The 23,958-nt window shown below is 29.9% G+C and overlaps 3 protein-coding genes across 3 annotated transcripts; 1 reads left to right on the top strand and 2 right to left on the bottom strand.

Moving 5' to 3' along the window:
* Positions 1–3,637: 3,637 nt before the first annotated feature.
* LOC130444056 (protein-L-isoaspartate(D-aspartate) O-methyltransferase-like) lies at positions 3,638–6,690 on the bottom strand. Its single transcript, XM_056779029.1, has 4 exons — positions 6,307–6,690; positions 5,996–6,251; positions 5,499–5,709; positions 3,638–5,207 (listed from the first exon to the last, which is right to left on the bottom strand). The coding sequence occupies exons 1-4, from the start codon at positions 6,359–6,361 to the stop codon at positions 5,046–5,048; spliced, it is 684 nt and encodes a 227-aa protein (XP_056635007.1). The 5' UTR covers positions 6,362–6,690; the 3' UTR covers positions 3,638–5,045.
* A 1,355-nt stretch (positions 6,691–8,045) lies between these two features.
* LOC130443786 (tumor suppressor candidate 3) lies at positions 8,046–12,460 on the bottom strand. The gene is made up of 6 exons (XM_056778616.1): positions 12,276–12,460; positions 11,568–11,858; positions 11,305–11,445; positions 10,471–10,765; positions 9,396–9,561; positions 8,046–8,133 (listed from the first exon to the last, which is right to left on the bottom strand). Exons 1-6 carry the CDS (start codon positions 12,348–12,350, stop codon positions 8,118–8,120), a joined length of 984 nt encoding a protein of 327 aa, XP_056634594.1. The 5' UTR covers positions 12,351–12,460; the 3' UTR covers positions 8,046–8,117.
* A 688-nt stretch (positions 12,461–13,148) lies between these two features.
* Positions 13,149–23,140, top strand: LOC130444266 (phosphatidylinositol-binding clathrin assembly protein LAP-like). The gene is made up of 4 exons (XM_056779334.1): positions 13,149–14,313; positions 15,275–15,810; positions 16,873–17,147; positions 22,834–23,140. Exons 1-4 carry the CDS (start codon positions 13,280–13,282, stop codon positions 22,957–22,959), a joined length of 1,971 nt encoding a protein of 656 aa, XP_056635312.1. The 5' UTR covers positions 13,149–13,279; the 3' UTR covers positions 22,960–23,140.
* The last annotated feature ends 818 nt before the right edge of the window (positions 23,141–23,958 follow it).

The following is a 23,958-nucleotide window of genomic DNA, read 5'->3' as shown; positions in this document are numbered from 1 at the left end:
AGGTCTGGAAAGTCGGTAGTCTTACTTTTAATCAAAACTTTCCACTATTGACAATGGTTTTTCCTCTGACAGCAATATTATCATAATTCATTAATTTTGGACAACTTTTGAATTTAATATTGCTTATATGAACTTTTTTTTATTATATACTTTCACAATAGTCCATTAAATGATTAGGTGTCGTTAGTTTTATTTTGTCCTCAAATGAACTAGCTAAAAAAAAGTGGTAAAAAAGGTAACTAAAAAATAAAAAAACATAAATAAATAAAATATATTTATTATAAAATTCAAACTGTACGTATTTAGAAAATCTAGGAGTCAGGTACAGCACAGGAACTATAAATTTGTACAATCGATATCACGGGTTGAATAGTCATCAAAACGCAACGCCTGTATCAAAATGTTGCATCTCTTTTCCGACATAACTGCCCTGTATTTAGGTCTTTAGAGATTCTCTGGACGACTTGTAAATGCATGATAGAATCAATAAGCCTTTATTAGTTTCTTTGTACGAATAATCACTTATATCGTTCAACTTTAGTCTAATTTCACGTCAATATCGATATAAGAGACCGGCATAATCACTTACCTTAACGAAAATACCGGCTTGTGAGACCCTGTAATCTTTGAAAACCGTGCACTATAACCTCGGAGGTTGGTAAATTCGAAAACTTACGCACTTTCTACTTCGACTGGAAACACACTGAGACTCTTCTATAACCTCAAGCCAAACAGTGCGAGCTCTACTAGAGCGAAAAGAAATCAACCGTGCTTAATAGATCGGTGTTCCTGTTTAACGGTTAAGTACTTAGTTCTTAAGAAGTGCGGTGCAAACCGGCATGTGACAATTGCAAACTGTATTGTTGAGTAAATCTTATCTTCCTATCGTTAAATAAATCGTATTCTTATATTTTATAATATAAATTGATTAAACAAATGAAACAAACCTTTCTTCACATTTTCTACCGAAAACTATATAAAAACAAAATCTAAACAAGACATTTAAGAAACATTGTTAGTAGTTTCTCATTGCATTTGATGGTAATTTTCTTGTCTTGCTCCCTTTTTTGCTTTACTGCTTCCATCGACTCAAATCGGATCCCTTTCAAAGCAGATCTTTTTCTAACCTTTCAAGAAAATCTGAGAGACCCGTTGACGCAAGAGCTTTTGGTCAGGAGTCAGATTTTTTGGCACAAACTTCGCACTGACTTTTGTCATGTATAATTCCTCGTGTAAAATTTTTTTAACCGTTTCTTTATCGGCGTTAACAACCTCGGCAATTATCCGGATACTCATTCGATGATTTGCATGCACAATTTGGTTGATTTTGGTCGCTGTTTCCGGAGTTGAAACAGTCACAGGGCTACCTGGGCGCTGGTCATCTTCAGTGCTCTCTCGGCCCTCACTAAAGCGCTTACACCACTCAAAAAAACGCGCACGAGATAGAGAATTGTCCCCATGGGTATTTTTCAACAAAACAAAAATTCACGCAAACCTCTTCTTTTGCAGGAAGGGTTTGGAATACCTATTTGAAGTGCATGATGAGGGCTAAAATATGTCCATCTTGCCGGAAACTTTTTATTCTATTTATTTTTGTGTAATTTTAAAAAATATCTTGCTATGCGCGCTCAAAAACTGCCTGAAAAATCCCGCATACCACCTTGAAGTGAATTAACTTATATTAGCATCTACGCTTGAATGATAGGTTTTAGGATAGGAAATTATTAATAATATAAATTGTCAATACATATAATGAAAAACTAAAACTCAAATTCGAAATATTTTAGTAAAGATTTTTTGTTATAATAATTTAATATTTTAAATTTAGTGAGATTCTTGGGCTTGATGCTTGCTGTACAGATATTTGATGTTAGGTTCCAATTTGGTGAGCTTTAGTCTCAAGTCTCCCTATACTAGTATATCCAGACGTTTTATTTTACCACTAAATCATTTACAGCACTGACTCCACATTATGCTAAATATTTGATAAAAACGGTAACAAACAAAGTCGTGCTATCATTCCTTTTATATTAAAAATCTAAAGTTGAAACTGATTCATCATTTTTCATTTCTGCGAGTTCCTCTGGATATATCAGACAAATCCACTAACATCAATTTGTTTTAAATCGGAAAATATTTCTTTTATATATAAATAGAGAAATTTTTACGAATAGAATATTTAGAAGTGAATGAATTTTGGCTATTATATGAGAAAAAGTAAGACCTAAACATAACAAATTGTAAACTACTTAAATTAAAAGCAGAATCTTTTTTGCGCCTTCAAATCCGTGAAAAATGTTGTGTATGTATCCCATTTCGTTTGAGACTGGTCTTGGCTTACAGTGCTACTTGTTTGACAAAACTGCTTCCGAGTCGGGTGGTGCCCCTGCAAGGATCTTTATTTGTTAAGCATCATCGGACCACAGATTATTTACAAGTGGCCTCAGCTTACCTTCATCATAAATTTGAGTATCTTTGATTCAGATGCGAACAAATGCGTTGTTTAGCGGATTTTAAAGCGTCCGGGGATTTACGCCGAGTCTGCCGTCTACCGCAGGGAGGTTAATTTGAAGACTACAAAAACCCAGTTGATATTTTGATCTCGTCAAACGAATTAATAATATTTATTGTCCACAATTATTTAAAATTTTGCTTTTGCATTTAAATGGCCCAGAGTCTATTTTAGAATCGCCCACTTGTGGGGCGTGGGCCCCATGTAGGTAAACACGGGTTTAGAATAGTAATCCTTTGAACTGTTTGTACGTTGACCTGAATTATTCTGTATAATAATATAAAATCATCATCAAATTTGCTAAAAATATAAAACGCGAATTTTGAACAGAATTTTGAATATTGAACAGAAATAAAATTATTTTTTATTTAATGTTCCACTCATTGCTTTAATATGTTTTAATACGTTTTGTATAACGCAAAATTGCAGTTGCTACCAGTTTCCTTTGAAAAATTATTTAAAATATATTTACAAATCGCAGAGTAATTAATGTTATTATCTGCAATATTTTGTTGTTTATATGTTAAGTAGTATATTTTCATGTATTTGCAACTTTGAAACAAAACATTACAACTTGTATTAAACTATGAATATATACATTATGAATTCAATTGAGATATTAAAGTTTCACGATTTCATAATATTGTTTCATTTCTCACGACGTGTACATATTTTTCAAGAGTAAGTACTTATTGTAGAAGAACTTACTTACTTACTTATCCGCAAACTCTTCTACCACAGGTGTAGAGCTAATATTTCTGCTCCATTTAATTGTATATTTTGCTTCTCTATTCCATTTCCTTCCGGGCCTGCCTCTTTTCTCCTTTTTATTTGTCTCCAGTTCACTCTTCATGTTTCCAGGTTTTCTGCTATTTTTCTATTCCATTTCCTTCTAGGCCTGCTTCTTCTTTTCTTTCTATTTGTTTCAGTTTCGCACATGACTTTAACTGTTCTGTCCCCCTTCATTCCATGTGTCCAAACCATTTCAACTGTTATTGTTTGATTTTTTGCACTGCACTCACTACGTTTAATTCGCGTCTAATTATGTCGGTCTATAAGGCGCATCAAGAGAGGTACCATAACTCTACATAGCCAATGCATAAAATTTTTGAAAAATAATATAACTATTTTGAAACGTTTAATTCTTAAAAACAAAATCAAAATAATATTCATTTGAACATAACAAAAAATTAAGTACAATTCACTTTTAACTAATATATTATTAAATTATAATGATTGCATATCATTAGTTACTACAAAATTATTTAATTATAATAATGACTCCATGGGGCTTATCTCGCATAGCAGTTTTTCAAAAAAAAAGTTTTATACTAAAAATAAACCCTCTTGGGGATCTATTCTGTAACTTTTCGGTTATTTGTAACCATTCGGTTATTAATATATTTATAACTACATCGATATATAATTAAACAGGGTTGATTATTCTGTATTGTTCAGTTTGAACTACCTGGTAATTTTTAACAATATGGTTATATTGACGCGCTGAAGTTAGGTACAAGTTTGGCAACGTTACAAAATACTTGAAAAAGCAATAGTTCTGTGTTCTACGAGCAAAATCCATCCCGCCATCTGTCAAATTAAAATAAAATACATAACCAAACTTATATGCTTATCACAATAATTGTTTTATTTGTGGTTAATATAGGGAAAAACCGAGATCCGTCAACCAAAAACCAATATTCTGCATTAATAAATTCAGTTGAAGAACATGTAGATATAGTTATCACGATGAGGCACCTATAAATATCGATATTAAGGGCTCAAACTTTTCCACAATTTTTTTTTCATCTCCTTGAACGATACTTTCGCAGTACCTAAAAAATTAAATTTTTTTTGACCCACCCTAATAAGTACATACAAATTTTAATACGCTTTGTCTCTGATCATGTCAATTCTATTGTGGACATAATTTCTTCAGGAAATTATTCATTTACAATTTACTGACTTTCCTTATCCTTCACATTCTCTACATACATTTGGCTAAAACTGTCGTTTTTAAACCATCAATGAATATAAAAATGCAGTTAAAGCCTTCTTCTCAGACCTGATACAACCCTTATTCCATAACATTTCGTCAAACTTGGAATATTGGTATGAAGTCTGTCTTGAGTGAGAAGGAGCACATTTAGAACATGTTATGAAGTGTCATATGTACTCCTTAAAACAATAAAAAATTACAAGTTAGGTACTATTTATTTCTGGCTATACTGTGGATCAACAGTATATATATAGTGTTACCCAATGCAATTAAACTCAATATTATATACCCTCCAATGTTATTTCCGTATAAATGCTGTTCAGAAAACTAATTTTACCCAAGCTGGACAAACGTGTCTGGTATGAATATGAGAGTGATAGTTCAAATAACGGATTGCTTTGTCTAAAATGACATTTTATGTGTTAATAACAAAATGGGAAATTATACAATTATTTAGAAATATTCCAAATTTTGTGAGTTATGCTGTTATTTAAAAAAATGACTAGGACAGTAAATAAAGCAAAATAAAAATAACTACAGCCATTTACGCCATTGGCGATCTTTGTCAGTTAAAGGTACATATACGACTCCCATAAGAATTTTTCGTTGAATACTTCCATCTGATAATTTATCTATTTGTTCTAATTGTTGATCTCCACCAGAAGGGCCAACAGGGACTATTAATCTTCCTCCAACCTGAAAATAGAAATTCATTCATCATTCAGTTGAGGTACAGGTTTCATTAATTGAATCAAACATTGAGTATGCATTGATTTTTTTTCCTTAATTAATTATAAAAGTTTGAAATTTCATAAAACAAAATATTATATTAGAACCAACTGCAAATTTTAGTGAGGATTTCTAAAACTATTAAAAGGTTGATTCTGTAAAAAAATCCATTAGAATGCATTTGGCCTATCTTAGTCAGTTGCAGGAGTTAAAAATTAAAAAACTTGCAACCTTGTTTTGCTGAAATGTTACACTTACCTTAAGTTGATCAACTAATGGTTGTGGTAAAGTAGGAGCAGCAGCACCAACATGTATAGCATCATAGGGTGCTAAATCGGCATAACCTTGTCTCCCATCTCCTACCATAAGCTGAACTCTTTTTGACTCCAATAAATCAGGATTTGCAGTTTGAATATTTGATCTTGACATTTCTACTAATTCCGGTATATGATCTATTCCAACTGCCACTCTAAAAATAAAATATGTATCAATTTGGTTCTCTAGAACTCGTCTGAGCTTACACTATCAATAATAATATAATTATACAATAAAAAAATAGGCTCACAAAAGCTGAATATCAAATCACTAAATTACTTAGACTTTCTATAATTTATATTTTTATCGCGTGAAAAGAATTCTTAGTAAGAATATAAAACTATTGTTTCTTTTCATTTATTCGGACATTTATTCAATTTTGAGAAGATCTTAAGTATATTTCAATATTTATAGAGCATCAATACTAACATAATACATACCCTTTCTCTCCCATCATGATCGCCATACATGCCGTAAGATATCCACTTCCAGAACCAACATCTAACGCTTTTGTACCATTAACTAGATTATCTTTTAATAGTTCTAAAGCATGGGCATGCATATGAGGAGCACTTATGGTAACTCCATAACCAATACCTTGAGGAGCATCCATATAAGGGCTTGCTTTAGAGTAATAGCCCCTATCAACTTCTAACATAGCCTGCTCAACTACATCACTTTTAATAATACCATTGCCTAGAAAATAAAAACGTTAAAATTTTTGCAAATTCAATTTAATACGTTCATTTACCTTTTAAGTTCCTCACTAATTCGAAATTGGATTTTCCGTGGGATCTCCACGCCATATTGTAATTATTGTAATACAAAATTTAAATGAAGCATCAAATTTCAATTAATTTGGGTTGTTTGAAAATTACAAAATATTACGGTTTTTACATTAAATATGACACTGACATAACAACTGTCAAAAAATAAATGTCTCGTACACCATAGATAAATTTAATTTATTCATTTATCTGTGGTTTTAATCATTTACACACTTATAGATTCGAACTAATTTATTCCGTAGATTCAGATATGTCCTATGGTTCAGAAATTATGTATTCTCTGTATGGAAAAAATATCTGACCAAGGGATGGAGGGAATTGCGGGTGAGACTAAGTGGTTAAGCTAATAGACACATAGATGGTGTATTTGTATGAGCCAATAAGTCCAACACAAAGTATTAGGTTGAAGCACAGAACTTGGATATGTTCTATAATCCAACATATCCTAACATAGCATACCCTTGGGTATGTTCTGTGAGTTAAATACTGAAGAAACTTGGATTCTATAATTTTTGTAAGTTTTCTCAAGTCATATCTATATTATATGTTGGGTGTATTTTATGTAGACATCCAGATACTTACAATCACCCTTACCTGTTTACGAAAGATAATCTTTAATTTTTATTGTACTTTATAACAATATTTAAAACCTGGCTAATGTAGGCTTTCAGCTCGAACTTTTTCCTTAAGTACATATCATTAACGCTCTATAGAATTTAAGTACAGGCTACGCGCTGGCCATTTTATAGCGACAATTTCGACATCCTGTAAATACTGCATTATGTGGATGGGCATTGTCCGGCATTAGGATGAAACTGGCGTAGGGAACACCAATTGTGCAATATGTCCTTTCTTGAAGAGGTCATCGATATTCGGAACTTACGCAATCTGTTATTGGGGTAATTCGGCAACCAAAGCTAAGAAAACACGTAATTCAAGCTACGACATACAGTTAAATGATATCCTCATAAGGTTAACCTACTATCCTATTATTTATACAATGATATTACCTTGTACTTTCTCAAATTAGTAATATATGAAAATACATTATATTGAGATTCTCTCACAACTCGTGCTCTTTTAGTAATGTTTAATTAATTTTGACCTAGTTATTTATTAACTTCACTATAGAAAAAGAACAAAAACCATAGAGTTAATGTTGAAGATAATAGAAAAAACGAGGCTTGTTTAAGTGGGCCCAAACTATTGATAGAGAGAGAAAGAAGATCCACTACAATTGTACTTACATGCTCCTCTCTATATATTTAATATTAACTCTATGACAACAGAATAACATTATAGGTATAATATGGCATTATATGGCCTATAATAAACATTATAGGCCATATAATGCCTTATAGCACATATTTAATATAAAAAGCAAAAAATGTTACAAATTGATTATCGACACATATAAATCTCTTTCAGATTTGAATGAATATCTTCAGTCACCATTTTATTTGCTTTAGAGATGTTAATTTTAGTTTAAGATCATGGACGATCATAACAAAGACAAAAACTTTCCTTACATATTTTCATTTGCATTGTAACATTATAGAGTTTCTTTTGCCCATTGTTAAAATGAAAGTTTATCATGTGCACTGTTGTTTGAAATATATATTTTACACGAGTATTATTTTTATTGTGCCAATTATTCAATGATATACTGAATAATCTATAAACCTCCAAAATAAAACACATGTTGAAAACTGTTGTAACAAAACTTTATTATTATTAAAGCCTATAACATCATACAATCGTTTTCTTTGCAACTTCATTTAAAGAGGAAACTGCAATAAAAACAATAATTCATTAAAATTCACATCAAATAATTAACAAAACGAGGTGTTTAAAAAGGTTTATCCTTGAAGAAAAAAACTGGAAGAAATTAAAAATTTTCTGTTTCTATGATAATTGTCATTGCTTTGATAAAATAATGAATTTTATGCAAATTTTTATCAATCTTGTGAGAAATGTTATTAAGAAGAAAGAAATTACTTTGAACTATGCAAATTGTTAAATAAATCCATAAAGATATTTTGAATGTCAAATCATGTAAGTAACTTAACGCCTGTAAGCAATCAAACTTTTCTCTTGTAACTAGTTCCTCAACTATTCTTAACAATGTAAATGTTTTAATTTTGTAATTGGGCTCTCAAAAACTTATACTGATTTTTGAGGGACTCTTTTATTCCATTTATTTATTATATTTTTTATATATCAATAATAACAAAAATAAAGTTTAATTCTGATACTCCTTAGTCATGTACACTAAGTGGTGGATTTACCAGCAGGCTGAATAGGCTAGAGCGGCAAATTTTGTTAAAAAATTTGTATTTCGATTAACAAAATCTAAAAAAAATTATTTACAAGACGAGTTTTTAAATTTTTACAGAAATAAAAGTAATTCGATGAAAAATTTGAATAAAGTTTATGATGTAGTATACTAAATACTTAAATGTATTATAATTTAATAATTATTAAAGGCGTGAGAGGTTTTCATGCTTAAAAAGAATGGAGAATTATTTTATTGTTGCTAAACTGAGGGTAACAAAAATATGTAACATATTACTTGTTGTGTAAGCATTATTCATATAATTGTTAAATAGTTTTAAAATATACTCTTCTCTCCGCCCTGGAGCCGGTCCTGTCTGGATTTAGTGGAATTCCAAAAATGCTAAGATTACTTATAATAATGTCTTTTAACTATTTTTTACCATGGAAATAATCAAGGATCTTGTACTAAACCTCAATTCTCATATTACGAAGTTGAAATTTTATGTATAAAAACTGTAATTTAAATAATTGTGAACTGAGGTATCGAATTTCAGAGGTTTGTAGAGGCGGCAAAATAAGATGAATAGAACCAACAGGCGGCAAATCTGTAAACCTGTTACTGTATACAATTTTTACTCAGTGATAAAATAGAAAAGTGATATTTGAATAAAAATGATATAAAAATAAAGGATAAACATATGTTTTATAGTATTCTTAATGCAGCTTAAATTTGTTTTTAAATACAATATTATCCTAACAAAACCAAATTACTCACCTATAAGGATAACCCTGTGTTTTTGTCCTAAATACAGACAATAGTAGAGAAAAGAAAACCGAGACTAGAATTATACCTATAACAGCAAAAATTTTTCTTTTCTTTGGATCCCCTTTTCCTCTGGCTGATTCGGTTAACAGAATTATACCCAATACCACAGCAGCATCTAAAGTTTTGTTAAGGAATAATTTGTAACTGTTAGTCTCATATATTATCTAAAAACACTTAATTGATACTACATCTACAATTGATCTACTATGGAATCTTAATAGAGTTTTGATATTAAGTGGCTTGTTCACCACAGTTACATTCCTAGGTCCATAATGGTTCCAAAATTGTTTTGTACACACTAGACGTTTTTTTTGTGTGATAATTCAAATTTTCTACAAATTATCCAATAAGAGTGTTATAGTTTGAGACTTAGCTGTTTTTTATTGTTAAATATATGGTCCTGCAATTCTGATTCTGATTGATGTTGGATTGAAAAAAGTTAAGTAGGGTATAAAAGAATTGATAAAAGCCATATAGGATATAATATCATCAGGACTTTCTGGGTTTAAGAAGCATTTATGACTTCAGATACTTTTCAGGAAATAATCATCATTTAGATTGTTTTTTCCGAGCTCTACTATAATAATAACAATAATTTGCGCCGCAAACACTCTCTCTAGATCCTCTTGAATCCTATAATTCATGTCAATACCTTGTTGCTTATTTCCTGCAACAACTTCCTATTTCCTGTTTTTTCTGTCAGTTTATAACTCTTTCTCTGCTCAAGTCATTTCATCTCTTTGTCCTAGGCCTGCTGCGTTTTTTATACCACCTATTGCGTTATACTGAATGCTTTTTCCTTCTCTCCATATATGCCTCAACCGCTTAAATTGCTGAACTTCGACCAATCTCTACTAACAATATAAAATTTTATCATTGGTGTATTATATTGTTTACATTTTTTTATAATCTGTTTTTGTTCTTTTCATTATACATATAAAATGTTTGTTTAAATTTCTCTTTGTAGCTAGCTGCAAGGTATAAATTTATGGTATTATTATATAGTAAGTTTTAAAAAGGATACTTAAAAACATAACAATGTATGTCTCAAACACAAACTGTCCTTGAGATGATCCATGGATGTAAGCAATCTGAGATCCACTTTGAGACTTGTGGATAAAAGGAGGGCCTCTAATATGGTTCCACATCTGACCTGAGGTCATTGCAAAGCAGAAGAATAGAGCTCCCATTCCCCACATTGTTTTGTTGTACAAAAATTCCAAGTTATTTCTACGTAAGTACAAAAATATTGCGACAGTTGCAAAAAGTACTATTAATGCAAAAGTGCCAGAGTAATTTGGTGGTCTGAAAATTCTTATCTAAAAATAAATAATTTTTATGAATAAAAATCATTTTGATCGAATTTAATATCTATCATTTCACTGCTGAAGGCCCATATTTGCATAAAACATAAGCTAATTATATTTCTAGTACCTTAAGTACAATATTTAGTGCTTTAAAAATATATGGAGTTACATTGTGAAATAAACAAAAAATTGAAATGAAAGGTAAATATTATAATTTTATATCACTGGCAAAAGTAACTATCTGCCATTTTTCAGTAATTTGCTCCTTACACCAAAAAAATGAATATATTGTATCACTGGCAAATTGAACGATTCTCTCAGAGCAATTAGGAAGTTAAGGAATGACCAGCAGTAAACTTATAATTCATAATTCAATTGTACAAAGTGTAAATAAAACAAAAGCAAAAAACCAAAACGTTTGATTCATTAATTAAGTAACTAACAGAAGTAAAAATACAGTAGATGACACCCACTAGCGCATCACTTAGAAAATTTATGCCAGAAAAGGGGTTAAATGTGATTTATTTTTGATGAAGGAATAATAAACTTACTTGTATATCAGTTCTTTCAGCTATCCATTTTGCAATTGTTTCTGCAGAAAAACCAATCCTTTGTATGTCCATTGTGTCAGCATTCTTTGGTTTTCCTTTTGGAGGGAAATGAATAAATACTGGGGCTGTATTCAATCTTAACTAAAAGATATTAGAACTTACAGCTTCCAATAACTATACATATATCTTTGATAATACGATAATTTTTCAAGATAAATCAATTTCACTATTGGCAAATTAGAAATAAATTCCAACATACTTACCATCTGAAATACATCAGATCCTTCATCAAAGTCAACAACTGCAAAGAATAATTTATTTGAAAATGACTGAGAATACCTAAAGGAATTTGCAACAATTGTATATTCATCACTTGCATGTCTGCAAACTTGGCACTGTCTTTGAGGAGCCATTGCCGTGAACATAATAATAACTGAATAGTTTCTTGGTGAAGATTTCACAAAATCTTTGAACTTGTTTGCATTGAATCTTAAAACTGCTCTTTTATTAGCCATATCTGTCAACTGTTGGACTCTCTCAGCCATTGTGTGGGGCTTAAAAAATAAATTGATCAATATTAAAGCTGTTGTGATCCAGCAAAACAAAATGGACAAAATCCCTATCATCTAACTTAATGAGATTCAACAAAATTATTTTTAAGATGTATCTACAAAAGAAAAACTATTCTTATTTAACGAAAATGATTACATGTAAATAATAGTTTTCAGCGTGATAAAATTATATTTGTATACAGAATAAGGAATGAATATTTCATAATAAACTCAGATATTAAGTAGAAAATAGTCGATTCTGAATAAATTCAATTAATCTTTTTCTTCTAGCTATTTCGCTTCAAAAACAAAAATTCAAATAAAAGTTTGGAATCAACAAATGCTGTAGTTGATACATAAAAATATGTGGTTGGGGAGAATAACTGAAAGTTTGTGACAAAAAGTTATTACAATAATTACCTGTCTTTTTTGTTGGCCAGTAACATTAATTATAACCAATAAAATAAAAAATAACAACAAATATAAGGATTTCATTTTAATTCTATTTTCTACTTGTTCCAAATTTACACCTTAATGTAACACATAACCACTCATTTGCGGCCAACACATCACGAGTGACAGAGAGATAGGGTAAAAACAGTGCTGACATCATATAAATGCCAAATTCGAAACACCAAATTTTTGACTGTATAGCTGAACGTATAAAAAAATACTTACAGATGGAAAGAATGGAAAACTTTTACTGGAATATTTGGGCAACTATATTACAAATTGAAAGCGGTTACAAATAAGCGAAAATTTTCACGTTATCTATAAGCAGTATGTGGATTATAGAATTTTTTCACGTATCCACAGCGCGTTTCAATTAAAATTTTGTTGAAATATTCAAGAAAATCTAAGTCTGAATACGCTCATGTTATTTATAGTAATAATTATTTCATCAGTTGTTCTCTGTTTTAACTTTATTCCCATAAAATAATTGAAAATATAAACGCCTTTTGAGTATTTTTTTATTCACCAATGTGGATAGTCTTTGCTTGCTGACTATATATATTCTCCCAAATCTTAGATTCCTCACATTAAAAAACAAGAATTTTCTATCAAACAGAGGTCCGACTGTAACTATTATTAATAATCAACTTGCGAACTTCACATCGATGCATAACTGGGTAACCACAATTATCAGCAAATATTTAATAAAGCTGAATTTGTCTACCATTATCCAACAAAATTGTGAAATTTTAGAAACAAATAAATGTATTTGAATGTATATTCGACCTTGGTACAATTTTTTTGTTTAGTGTGTTGTCTATACTGGTCGTTTTAAATTTTAGTTTATTGATCGGTGTCACCGGCCTCGGCCTTACTTCTTACTTCATACATGATCGACCTAGTGTAAATTGAGTGATTATTTTTAAACCAAAATATTTTGTGAATTTAGTGCAGTATTTACTTGAAGAAAAATGGCTGGACAAACTATCAATGACCGTCTCTTGGCAGCAAAACACAGCATAGCTGGCCAGGGTCTCGCAAAATCAGTCTGTAAGGCTACGACAGAAGAGATGTTAGGACCCAAGAAAAAGCATTTAGACTATTTAATTCATTGTACTAATGAACCAAATGTATCTATTCCTCAAATGGCCAATTTATTAATAGAAAGATCCCAAAATACAAGCTGGATAGTAGTTTTTAAAGCTTTAATTACTACACATCATATAATGTGTTATGGAAATGAAAGATTTACTCAATATTTAGCTTCTAGTAATGTGTCCTTCCAGCTTTCGAATTTTGTAGATAAGACAGGAGTTCAAAGTGCTGTAGGAGCACGTACAGGTTATGATATGTCGCCATTTATAAGAAGGTATGCCAAATATTTGAATGAAAAAGCTCTATCATATAGGTCAGTGGCTTTTGATTTTTGTAAAGTAAAAAGGGGCAAAGAAGAAGGTACTCTAAGAACAATGAATACTGAGAATCTACTTAAAACTCTTCCTATTTTACAAAATCAGTTGGATGCTCTTTTAGAGTTTGATTGTACTGCAAATGATCTCACAAATGGTGTAATTAATATGTGTTTCATGCTGCTGTTTCGTGATTTGATCAGGCTTTTCGCCTGCTACAATGATGGTGTAATTAATCTGTTAGAAAAATATTTTGAAATGAACAAAAAACAGTGTAGAGAAGCATTAGATTTATACAAAAAATTCTTAATAAGAATGGATAGAGTAGCAGAATTCCTAAAAGTTGCAGAAAATATAGGCATAGACAAAGGAGATATTCCAGATCTTACAAGAGCACCAAACAGTCTTTTAGATGCTCTTGAGCAGCACTTGGCTTCATTAGAGGGAAATACTCCAACAGCTGCCACTACACAGAAAAATGTTAAGTCTGGAGTTTCTGCTTTATCAAATACTAGTAATGCCTTTGGAACTGCAGTGGATGACTTATTTAAACAAGCAGCAGTTGCTGAAGAAGAAGCAGCTCTAAATCATTATAGGTAAGCATTGGTATTCCTTTAACGTTTGATATATGCATCTATTTATTTAAAAAATACATCAACAGAAAGATATGATTTAAAAATCTAATTGAAATTAGAAGAAATTAAAAAGTTCATAGATATCTACTTATATTTTGAAATGCATATTTTTAATAAAAATTATGATTGTGTGTTATGGTGGATAATGAATGAATAAAATATCATTCGGTAATGTTTTATAAATATCATTTTACTCTATCAATTGTGAAAATTTGTATTATTCATTCCATTTTAATTAGTTTTTTTACAAATTCCTCTATATTTTGTATTACTTTGAATTATTTTTTTGTATTTTTTCTTAAGGCCAATTATCACTTGACAGACATGAATATATATTTGAATCTTTTTATTCATTAATTGGAATAAATGAAAATTGCAAATAACTATAGTAACTGAAGAACCACATATATGGATATTTAAGTTCCTTCATCTCTTTTTTATATGTCTTTTCTTTCTCCTACAATATATAAAATGTCAATTTTACTATTTTGTTTTATACAAGGTGTCAATTTAAAAATGTATTAACCTCTATACTTCACCCTCTATATTTTTAACTTAATTACATCAACACTAACCCTTATAATCTCATATATATAAACCAGAATTCGAGACACTCACATCTTAGTATCAAAATGGATTTTGTTGAGTAACCTATTATATATACACTCACTCTAGATACTGAACCTGTTGAAATGTGTACTACAGTAAAAGCCAGAATTTGAGACACTCACATCTTAGTATCAAAATGGATTGTGTCTATCAGTGCACAGTTATTAAATACTTCTGTTAAAAAGATCGGCTGGATACATTAGAGGAATTTACACAGTGGTTCATTATGAGCTACGAACAGGTTATATTGTACTTTATTTAATTTTATATTGATAAATCTCTTGAATAAAAAGATCAATGTTTTTTATCACAGAGCAACTGTTGGATCTCCATCTGCTGCAAGTACAAATCCCTTTTTAAGTGATGAACCTGCAGCACAGAGTGAACCTATCCTTGATCTTTTCTCCAGCGGACCTCCACCTGAGGCTGCTAAACCAACACAATCTTCCAATGCTCTTGATGATCTGCTTTCTCTTGGTGGTAATCCATTTGCTGATTTTTCTGCTCCTACTACCACAGCACCAATAGGACAAGATGCATTTGGAGCAACAACTAATGTTGACAATAATTTATGGGGTGCCAATGGGTTTACTAGTAACAATGTATTTCAAGCACAGCCACCAGTTCAAGCTCAACCATTTGGAAATTCTACTGATTTAAGTGGGTTCTTCAATACAAATGAACCTTCAGTCTTTGATCCCTTAGGGGAATCCAAGTCTAACAATGTTCAAATTATGCAACAACCACCTATTGCACCTCAGCCACCCAAACCCGCCCCAGCTAAACTACTTACAGGAGATTTAGAGTCTAGTTTAACATCTTTGGTTGATAATTTGACTATGGACTCAGGTAAGTGTTAATAATTAATATAAATATTATTGTGAGCATATGAGTATGTTATTTGCATTGACATTATCACATTGATTTTGTTTTTATCCTAATATTACTGAAACGTTTTTCAAATTCCACTTGCTATATTCATTATAAAATGCCATGTAATTTACAAAATTTTGGGAAAAATCTAACTATTTTTGGTCCCAAAAATATGATTAAATGTATGACTGAACTTTTGTTGTCATTTATATTATGTGAAATTCTTTAATTTCAAATGAGAGATCGTTTTTTGGTTAAATATTTTATGACTAACATAGAGTTTGTACAAACTATGTATGTTTGATGTACTCAATTCAACTTAATCCTTCAAACTTTCAAACATACATACTTAAATTCAAAAAATTGTTTATATGAAATAAAGACCTTGAACTAGATTAAAAATGCAAGCTGATTAATTGCTTACATATTGTAAAATTAAACCATTTATTTTCCAAATAAAATTAATCATCAGTAACTTTTCAATGTAATCTAAATATTTGTGATTTGAAACACCTTGCATTTATTACTTTCATTTATAAATTCAACCAACAAATAATTCTATAAACAAAATCTGTGGTCTATAAAAAATAATATCTGCATCTGTATATCTGTAAAAGTTGGGATCCATACTTTTATTAATTCTACAGGACCCAGTAAAACAAAACAATATTTTAAGGTGACTAAGTCTTCATTCAATAATATAGCAAACTAACTAGTAGGATTTTACATGAAATTCATATCCTTCCTAAGAAGGTATAACATGGAGCTAAATATAGAAAAACTAAAACTTCAACCGATTATCTGTCTCAGATATGTTCTGTTTCTTAGAAGGTATAATTGGAAAAGGGAAATATATACACAATCTTATATGGTTAATGTTAATGGCATTTCTGTTCATTTCTTGTATGATGTTTTGATCCCACTTACTTTTACAGTTTATTATTGAGGTAAAATTTTTCTTAAAACTAAATTTTTTTGATGCAATTCACTGATTTTGATTCTATAAAGTTATAACAATCTAATGTTTATATTCCACAGTTAATAGAGGTTCTCAATGGAACTCTCCCAAGAATCAAGCGAAACCTGCTGGAAATTGGCAAGGGCAGCCAATGACTGCTCCAGGCTATAGGCCTGTAGGGCAGTCAATGGGTCAGTCAATGATGGCACAACCTATGATGGGTCAGCCCATAATGGGTCAACCAGTTATGGCTCAACCGATGCAACCTATGTTGGGACAAGTTAACCAATTTACTGCAATGCAAAAACCAGTGATGGGAAGTCCAAAAATGAATGTTGGGTCCTCCCAACAGGAGGTAACCTTTGATCCCTTTGGAGCATTGTAATGTAAAAAATATTGAATATATATCTGTAATAACAAAATATGTAAAATGCTAGCAACCCTAATGAGACAACCATTTTTTAAATTGATCATTTAAAAAATCTAGAACAATTAACAAACAATTCTTAAGCTTCGAGATCCTTTTTTTTTGTAATCCAAACTTTCTTCTAAAATGTTGTTCATAATCATCTTATCATTGAAGTGGTATTCACATTTATAAATCAAATAAAGCATCACTCTATCCACTAGTGAAAAACACAATTTTGAATTTATATTAATAGACAATTTCTTATTATTTTTTCGTCATATTTCATTTGGTTTTCATTAATAACAACCTTGTGTTTTTCAACTGTTTCTGTACATCTAGTGCCCTTCGAAGTTTTTGATAAATCTCTAGAATCAATGGAGAACAATTTGTACCGGAAAAAATCTAAATGTTTTGCTACAATAAAACATTATATAGCCTGTGTGTTTTAGATTATTGACAAAAAATTACTCGCTAGAAGGATGTGTTATCTGTTATATATATACAAATAATTTTGTAAACTATTCATCATATTTTGTCGTTTAGATAAGGAAACCAACACAAAGGAAACAGAATATTTAAACAGAAATAATCTTTACATTCTATAATCAAAATCTGATTCATTTTATCGTGGTTAAACTTTGATTATTGAACTATTTCAAAAAACATTTTCTATTTAAACTGGTAATAGTCCATTATGTAGCACTATTGATCATATTCTAACCAATGGGAGTGGTGAAAACTAGTATACATAAAATCTACATTATTTTAAGGGGAGGAAAAAATATATTTTTTGTCTTTGATGTATTCTTTCGATTCCATCTTAACAAATACTTCAGCAATATGTAGAAAATTACTCTCTGGACCATTATTCATTGTCTATCATACTGGTTCAATGCTAGATTTAAGTATGTAATTCCAAATAAATTTCAATATTCATAAAACAGCACAATCACAAAAATATTGAACTTTTCTGGTTAATTATAATTTTAAGAACTTAGATTAGTATGTATGATTATGTCAAATAGCTCTGATTTATAAAAAAATGTCTTTGGGACAATATTATGGTAGATACTGAACACAGTGTTTACACTACCACTACATCAACACTTACAATTAAAATGTCTGACGCGCTTTTCGATAATCAAGTTTTCGTCTTCAGAGACTGAAGGTAAACTAAAACCTTGACCTACCTGTTTTATACTGAATTGACTACTAAACTATAGACTGTAAGGAATTGGCCCTTTGTCCTTATTTGAGCTTTTCTTACATTTTTCGATATCATTGCTTTCATATGCATCCAACAATTTATTATTGGATACATTTTTATATATTTTTACATTAATAATATTTATTTAAATTGCTAAATCTAAGAAGAGCTTAAATAAGGACAAAGGGTCAATTCCGTACAGCCCGCTCTATAGTTTAGTAGTCAAGGAATAAATGCGAAGACTCCCACCAAAGAAGATTTTCCATTGGAATTAATTTTCATGAGAGAAGGTTTATTGGTGAGAAACTTCAGTTTAAAACAGGTAATTCAAGTTACTAGGTTTTAGTTTACCTTCAGTCTCTGAAGATGACAACTTGGTTATCGAAATGCGCGTTAGACATTGTAATTGTGTGTTGGTGTAGTGGTAGTGTCTAGTATGAATATCACCAACAGTTTCAGAAATTCTAACTTAATTTTAGTAGATGCTGAAAATTAAAATACATCAAACCTGGCAACTTAAAAAATAAGTTCTTCCAATCTTAATTGTAGTACAGTGTTAAATAGAGATAAGCCATGATTGTGTACAAAGAAAATTTAAATTATTAAAGAGATTGGATACATACAGCTGGGGTATAATACCAACATTAGTATATGACATTGATGGAATGGATTACAGAAAGAAATAATTGGAAATGTCTTGAAGAAGTATTCTTAGATAGAAAATATTAAAAATGTTTTTGAGTTTTGAATTTACTATATATGTTGTTTTGATATTCATGGTGATTTGCTAGAGTATACTAATATTAAAATGTCAAAAATGATCTCATTAAGTAACTCTTTTATTTGTTCTGTCTGGCTTACAAAACACCCACTATAATATATCCTTTAACAAATTTTTGCTATGCTTAAACCACGTTTTCAAAGTGTCCAAAAATCATTGATTTGGTCAAAAATATGTTTTCTGAACCTGCAAAAAAGTGTTTGTTAATTGTTCTGATAATGGCATAAGGTGAATCATCTCACAAAAACTCCAATATACAATCAATGTAAATAAGCTGTTAACTTTTACATATTTTACATTTTTTAAATACATAACATCTTGAAGAGTTTTGAAGATGATTTCCGAATGTAAAAGAGTTATATTTCACTCAAGAAACTTCACCTTATGACAATATAAGTAGTATGTAGCGAAGCTGTTCAAATGATGATAAATTATTTACTCTACTGGGTGTTCTAATATCTACAATGAATCTATATGTAACTAGCAGATGGATTGAGGTTAGCACTTAGTCCTACTTGCATATATGTGTAAATGTATATCATTAACTATTAACTCACTGGATTGTTAATTGACGACCCTGTCCACTGAAGTAATAAAATCGTGTCGTTTTTTGTGTTAAATGCATGTTCAACTTTTGTTTTGTTATTTATTACTAAAAGTGAATGGATGAAATAATATTTTGGGCAAACATTAGTGAGTAAAATTTTTGGTGGCTGAAAATGATCACGACAAGTGAAAATTATTCAAAATGTTATTTAAATAAATGTTCAAATATTGTTCAGTCTGTGGTTATGCTTCACACTTAAATTTTATTCATTGTTGGACAGTGTTATATAAAAATAACGTGGCCTAGGAAACAATTTTAGTTATCAAATACTCAGATTTAACTATAGATTTTTGTAATTCAATTGAATTAATTGTTAATGAAATTTTTGGCCATATTTGTAGATGTTCTGGACTAATTCAATTTTATACTGTGTATAAACAATTTTTTTTTATTTTTGGCATGTTTCAATGAATACCGTGTTTTTTATAAAAACATTTTTTGATAGACCAAAATTCAAGTGGAGATAACGAAACAGACAACATCCATAACTATACTATAATATAATTTGGAGACACATGAAATAAACCACGTTATGAACCCCTGAATCAAACAATAACTATGAACTAATTTGAAATTAATTATTTATGATACTTCTTTCTCACAAAAACATCTTATGAAACGTGTTTGGAAATTTTGAATCAAAAATTTTTGTATGGAGGTGGATTTATAAAGGGAGCGAAAAGTACCTAGTGGTTCGAAGATTTTATCCAATGATCACCACGTTGGTGTGGCTCTCCATGTTCATTCTCCTGTACGCTGGAACACATCAATTATTGCAAAATAAACAAAATCTGGACTCTTCCGAGAACATTATATTCGGCCACTTGTTGTCTTTCCAATAAACTTTACTCGTGCTCTTCAATGAAAGTACAGTAGCAGTCATGTTGGCTTAAATTTGTCTGAATAAGAATTAGTTTGGGACATCATGTACACTTCATCCATAAATACGAATTTGTATAAAAGAACACCTGATATTTTGTTGATATGCTTTGTGATATTTTTTTTTTCAAAATATATTAAGAATGTTGGGATACAAACAGTGATCTCATCCATATATTTATTTTTATAGTGTTCTCTCTATTTTATTTATATTTTTTTATGTTTTATTGTTATTAGTCGTAGGAGGTTATTCCTCTAATATATTTTATCATAATTCTGGAGATAACCGCAAATGCTTTGTTTTTGTTTTGCTGATTTATTAAATAAATCGTGTTGAAAAAAGGGATACCTAAATAATTTCGTTGTGCGATTCTAGTAAATCGAATATAATAGAAGACTGCATAATTTTAGAAGTTGAACCTTAACAAATAAAGACTTCCTATCTATTTTTCAGAACTATTATATCGTTAATCTGAGATAAGATTGCTTAGGAAAGTTTTTTTGTAGTGCTAGAAACATTATTCTCAATATTAGATTATTTGATCTCCTCTCACTATTGATATATGAATTCTGGATAATACCAAATAAGTTCTATAGACAAAATAACCAAGATAATAACAGATAGAAAACTAATCGAGAGATGTCAACAAACTTTGTATAAGATATGGAATGAACATCAATTCTCAAGATAGTATCTTAGATAATATGATGAGAACACAATAATGTGTATAAGCCAAACATTTCCAAGGAAATTCAAGCTATTCATGTGAACTTGGTAATCCTTTTATTGTGGTGCATTCGTCCAAAATTGTTTTAAATATTTTTCTTTTTCTATGGGTCCTGTTGTTTTTTTGCAGTTCTAACGACTTGTTTTTTTTTATATTTTCTGATTCCAATTGTTCTTTCTTCATCAACTCTTGTATTTAGTGGTATCTAATGGTGATGATTTATTTCACCTACATACATGTCCATTGCATTTAATTCTTTTCGATTAGTAAAATTGTACTATAACTCCTCATTTAATATCTATCTCTTCAATTTCCTGGTTTATTAGTTTATTAGTGTCATTATGCTCTGTTTCTGCAGTTTCTCTTCTTTCTGTAACAAATGTTTCGGCAGCATAAGTTTCGACTGGTCCTATTATAACTAACACTATTGTGTTTTTATTTAGTCTCTTTAAATATTTTCTTATTTATACTAATCCTAGAAATTTTGTTAGAATCTGATCATAAGAAACTTTTTTATGGCCGTAAGACACTTTCCATACCTAGCCATAAGCTATAGTGTTTATTATATTAAAAGTGTTGCAAGTGCCCGGTATCTAATTAAAAAATCAACATGCATGTTGTCAGTATTAAATTGTATTGGTTAAGGGTATATATTTCACACCCAGGGGTCATTTGAGGTGACACAAGATACTTTATAAAGGTTGGCATTGAGTATTCATAACCTGTCTTAGCACACGGTAACACATTTTTTAAAAAAATTGTTTAAGTGAAGTGAAGAGCAAAACAAATTGGGGGTTGTTACTTGTCATTGTAATTTCTGTAAATTGTTCCACCAATAAACCAAAGGCTTTCAAGACTATATAGCATCTAGAATAAGCTACAAAAACTGACATCAAATTGTAATATTAATCTCTTATTGAAGCACTCTGTTTTTAAAATTATTTTGTGCTTAAAAGTAGGTTTTACTTGAGTCATTAGATTTTTTGAGACTAGACAGTATTTTGGAGTTTTACACCATAAGAGTAGATAGTTAGGATTAAGTACTATTTTGAAGTGATTTACTAGATTCGTTTAATATTGATACAATTATCAAAAAAAATTTAGGAACACGAAAATGAACATAATTTGATATTATTTCATAAATTGATAAGGTATTCTTACATTCTCGTTTAATTCATAGTTAATATATAAATAATATAAATTGTTGAAATATGCTTCAAATTTTAATATCATCTAATGAGAATAAAGAAATAATATCTTATAAAAATGTAAAATAAGGATTGCAGTGTATACAAATTGTTCAATTTTTTTTGTAGAAGGAATTTGCTTTTTTGGTATGTGAAGTATTTCTTCTTCTAGAAATGAATGACTTTGTCAATACAGTTTCTGCCTGCTTGATTTAATTTTAAAATGGGTCCTTTTGTTTTAAGGATAAATGGGTGGACACCCCAAAAGAAGGTGTATCAAGACTCCCTGGCATCTCAGTTATTGCGCCACTGTTCATGAACACTTTTTTGAAACAATATAGTAACCTACGACTCTTTTTAAAGGGATGAATTGAGAATCTTATTTTTCAAGTATTTTCATATACCAGCTAGTTTCTAAATAACAGTTATGTATTCAACATAAAGCAGAATATTTCTGAGTCGTGAAACATTAATTTGTATTCTTATCTAATTGATGTGTTGCAGGAATGTAAGTATTTTATAGATTCATAAATTAGAAAAAAAAACAAAACTAATATAACTTCCAAAAATACTCTGTATTCATATGGGATGAAGTATATGGTAACATATCCTAATGTCTTATAATTTATCCCAGAATATGGACTGCGTTATCAAAACGTTTGGCATATTTGAAAAACAAAGTATATTAATTTACTTTCTAAAGTTATTATTCCGTTTAAAAAAAAGTATAAAAATGTTTAATACCAAAGTTGTAGAGAATTTGATTTTGTATAATATTGATAATGAATACAAATAGCGTGTAACCCACAGAAAACGAGATATTTGCAAGAAATGTAAAAAAAATCGATTTTTGTGACTTATCACTCCTGATTTTAAAACTTGTGACCATCCAGGTGTGCCAAAATACAAGTTTTTACATGGAATAACCTAACCTAACTAAATTTGACCTAAGATGACTGGACTAAAAACACATCATAAAATATCTTAAAAATAATTGAAATTTTAAATAAAATTAGATTATCACATATGGTACCATATTGAAACTTCAACTTAAATGCTTCCATTTCTGTTTCAAATCAAGTATATCAAATTGTCAATGCTATTTTCGTGAATTTATGGTTCGACTTGAGATTGAATGTATACTCTAGTATTGGTTAGAATTAGATTAAGAAGAGTGTAAACACAAGTCACTTATTTTTTTTAAATTTTCTCAAATTATTATCTTTTTCCTTTAAATCAGAGGTAGACAAATACGATTGAAGAAATACTTCTAATACTCATAATGTTAATATTGCTTGCAGCAATTATACTCTAGTCACAATTCGTTTCAAAAATTAAGTTATTGAAATTATTTCTATATTTGTTACT

This window comes from Diorhabda sublineata, chromosome 5 (genome assembly GCF_026230105.1).
Source record: "Diorhabda sublineata isolate icDioSubl1.1 chromosome 5, icDioSubl1.1, whole genome shotgun sequence".
In the NCBI taxonomy this organism is placed as follows: domain Eukaryota; kingdom Metazoa; phylum Arthropoda; class Insecta; order Coleoptera; family Chrysomelidae; genus Diorhabda; species Diorhabda sublineata.
The sequence above is the reverse complement of the archived record's forward strand: the minus strand, read 5'-3'. Positions and strand labels throughout refer to the sequence as shown.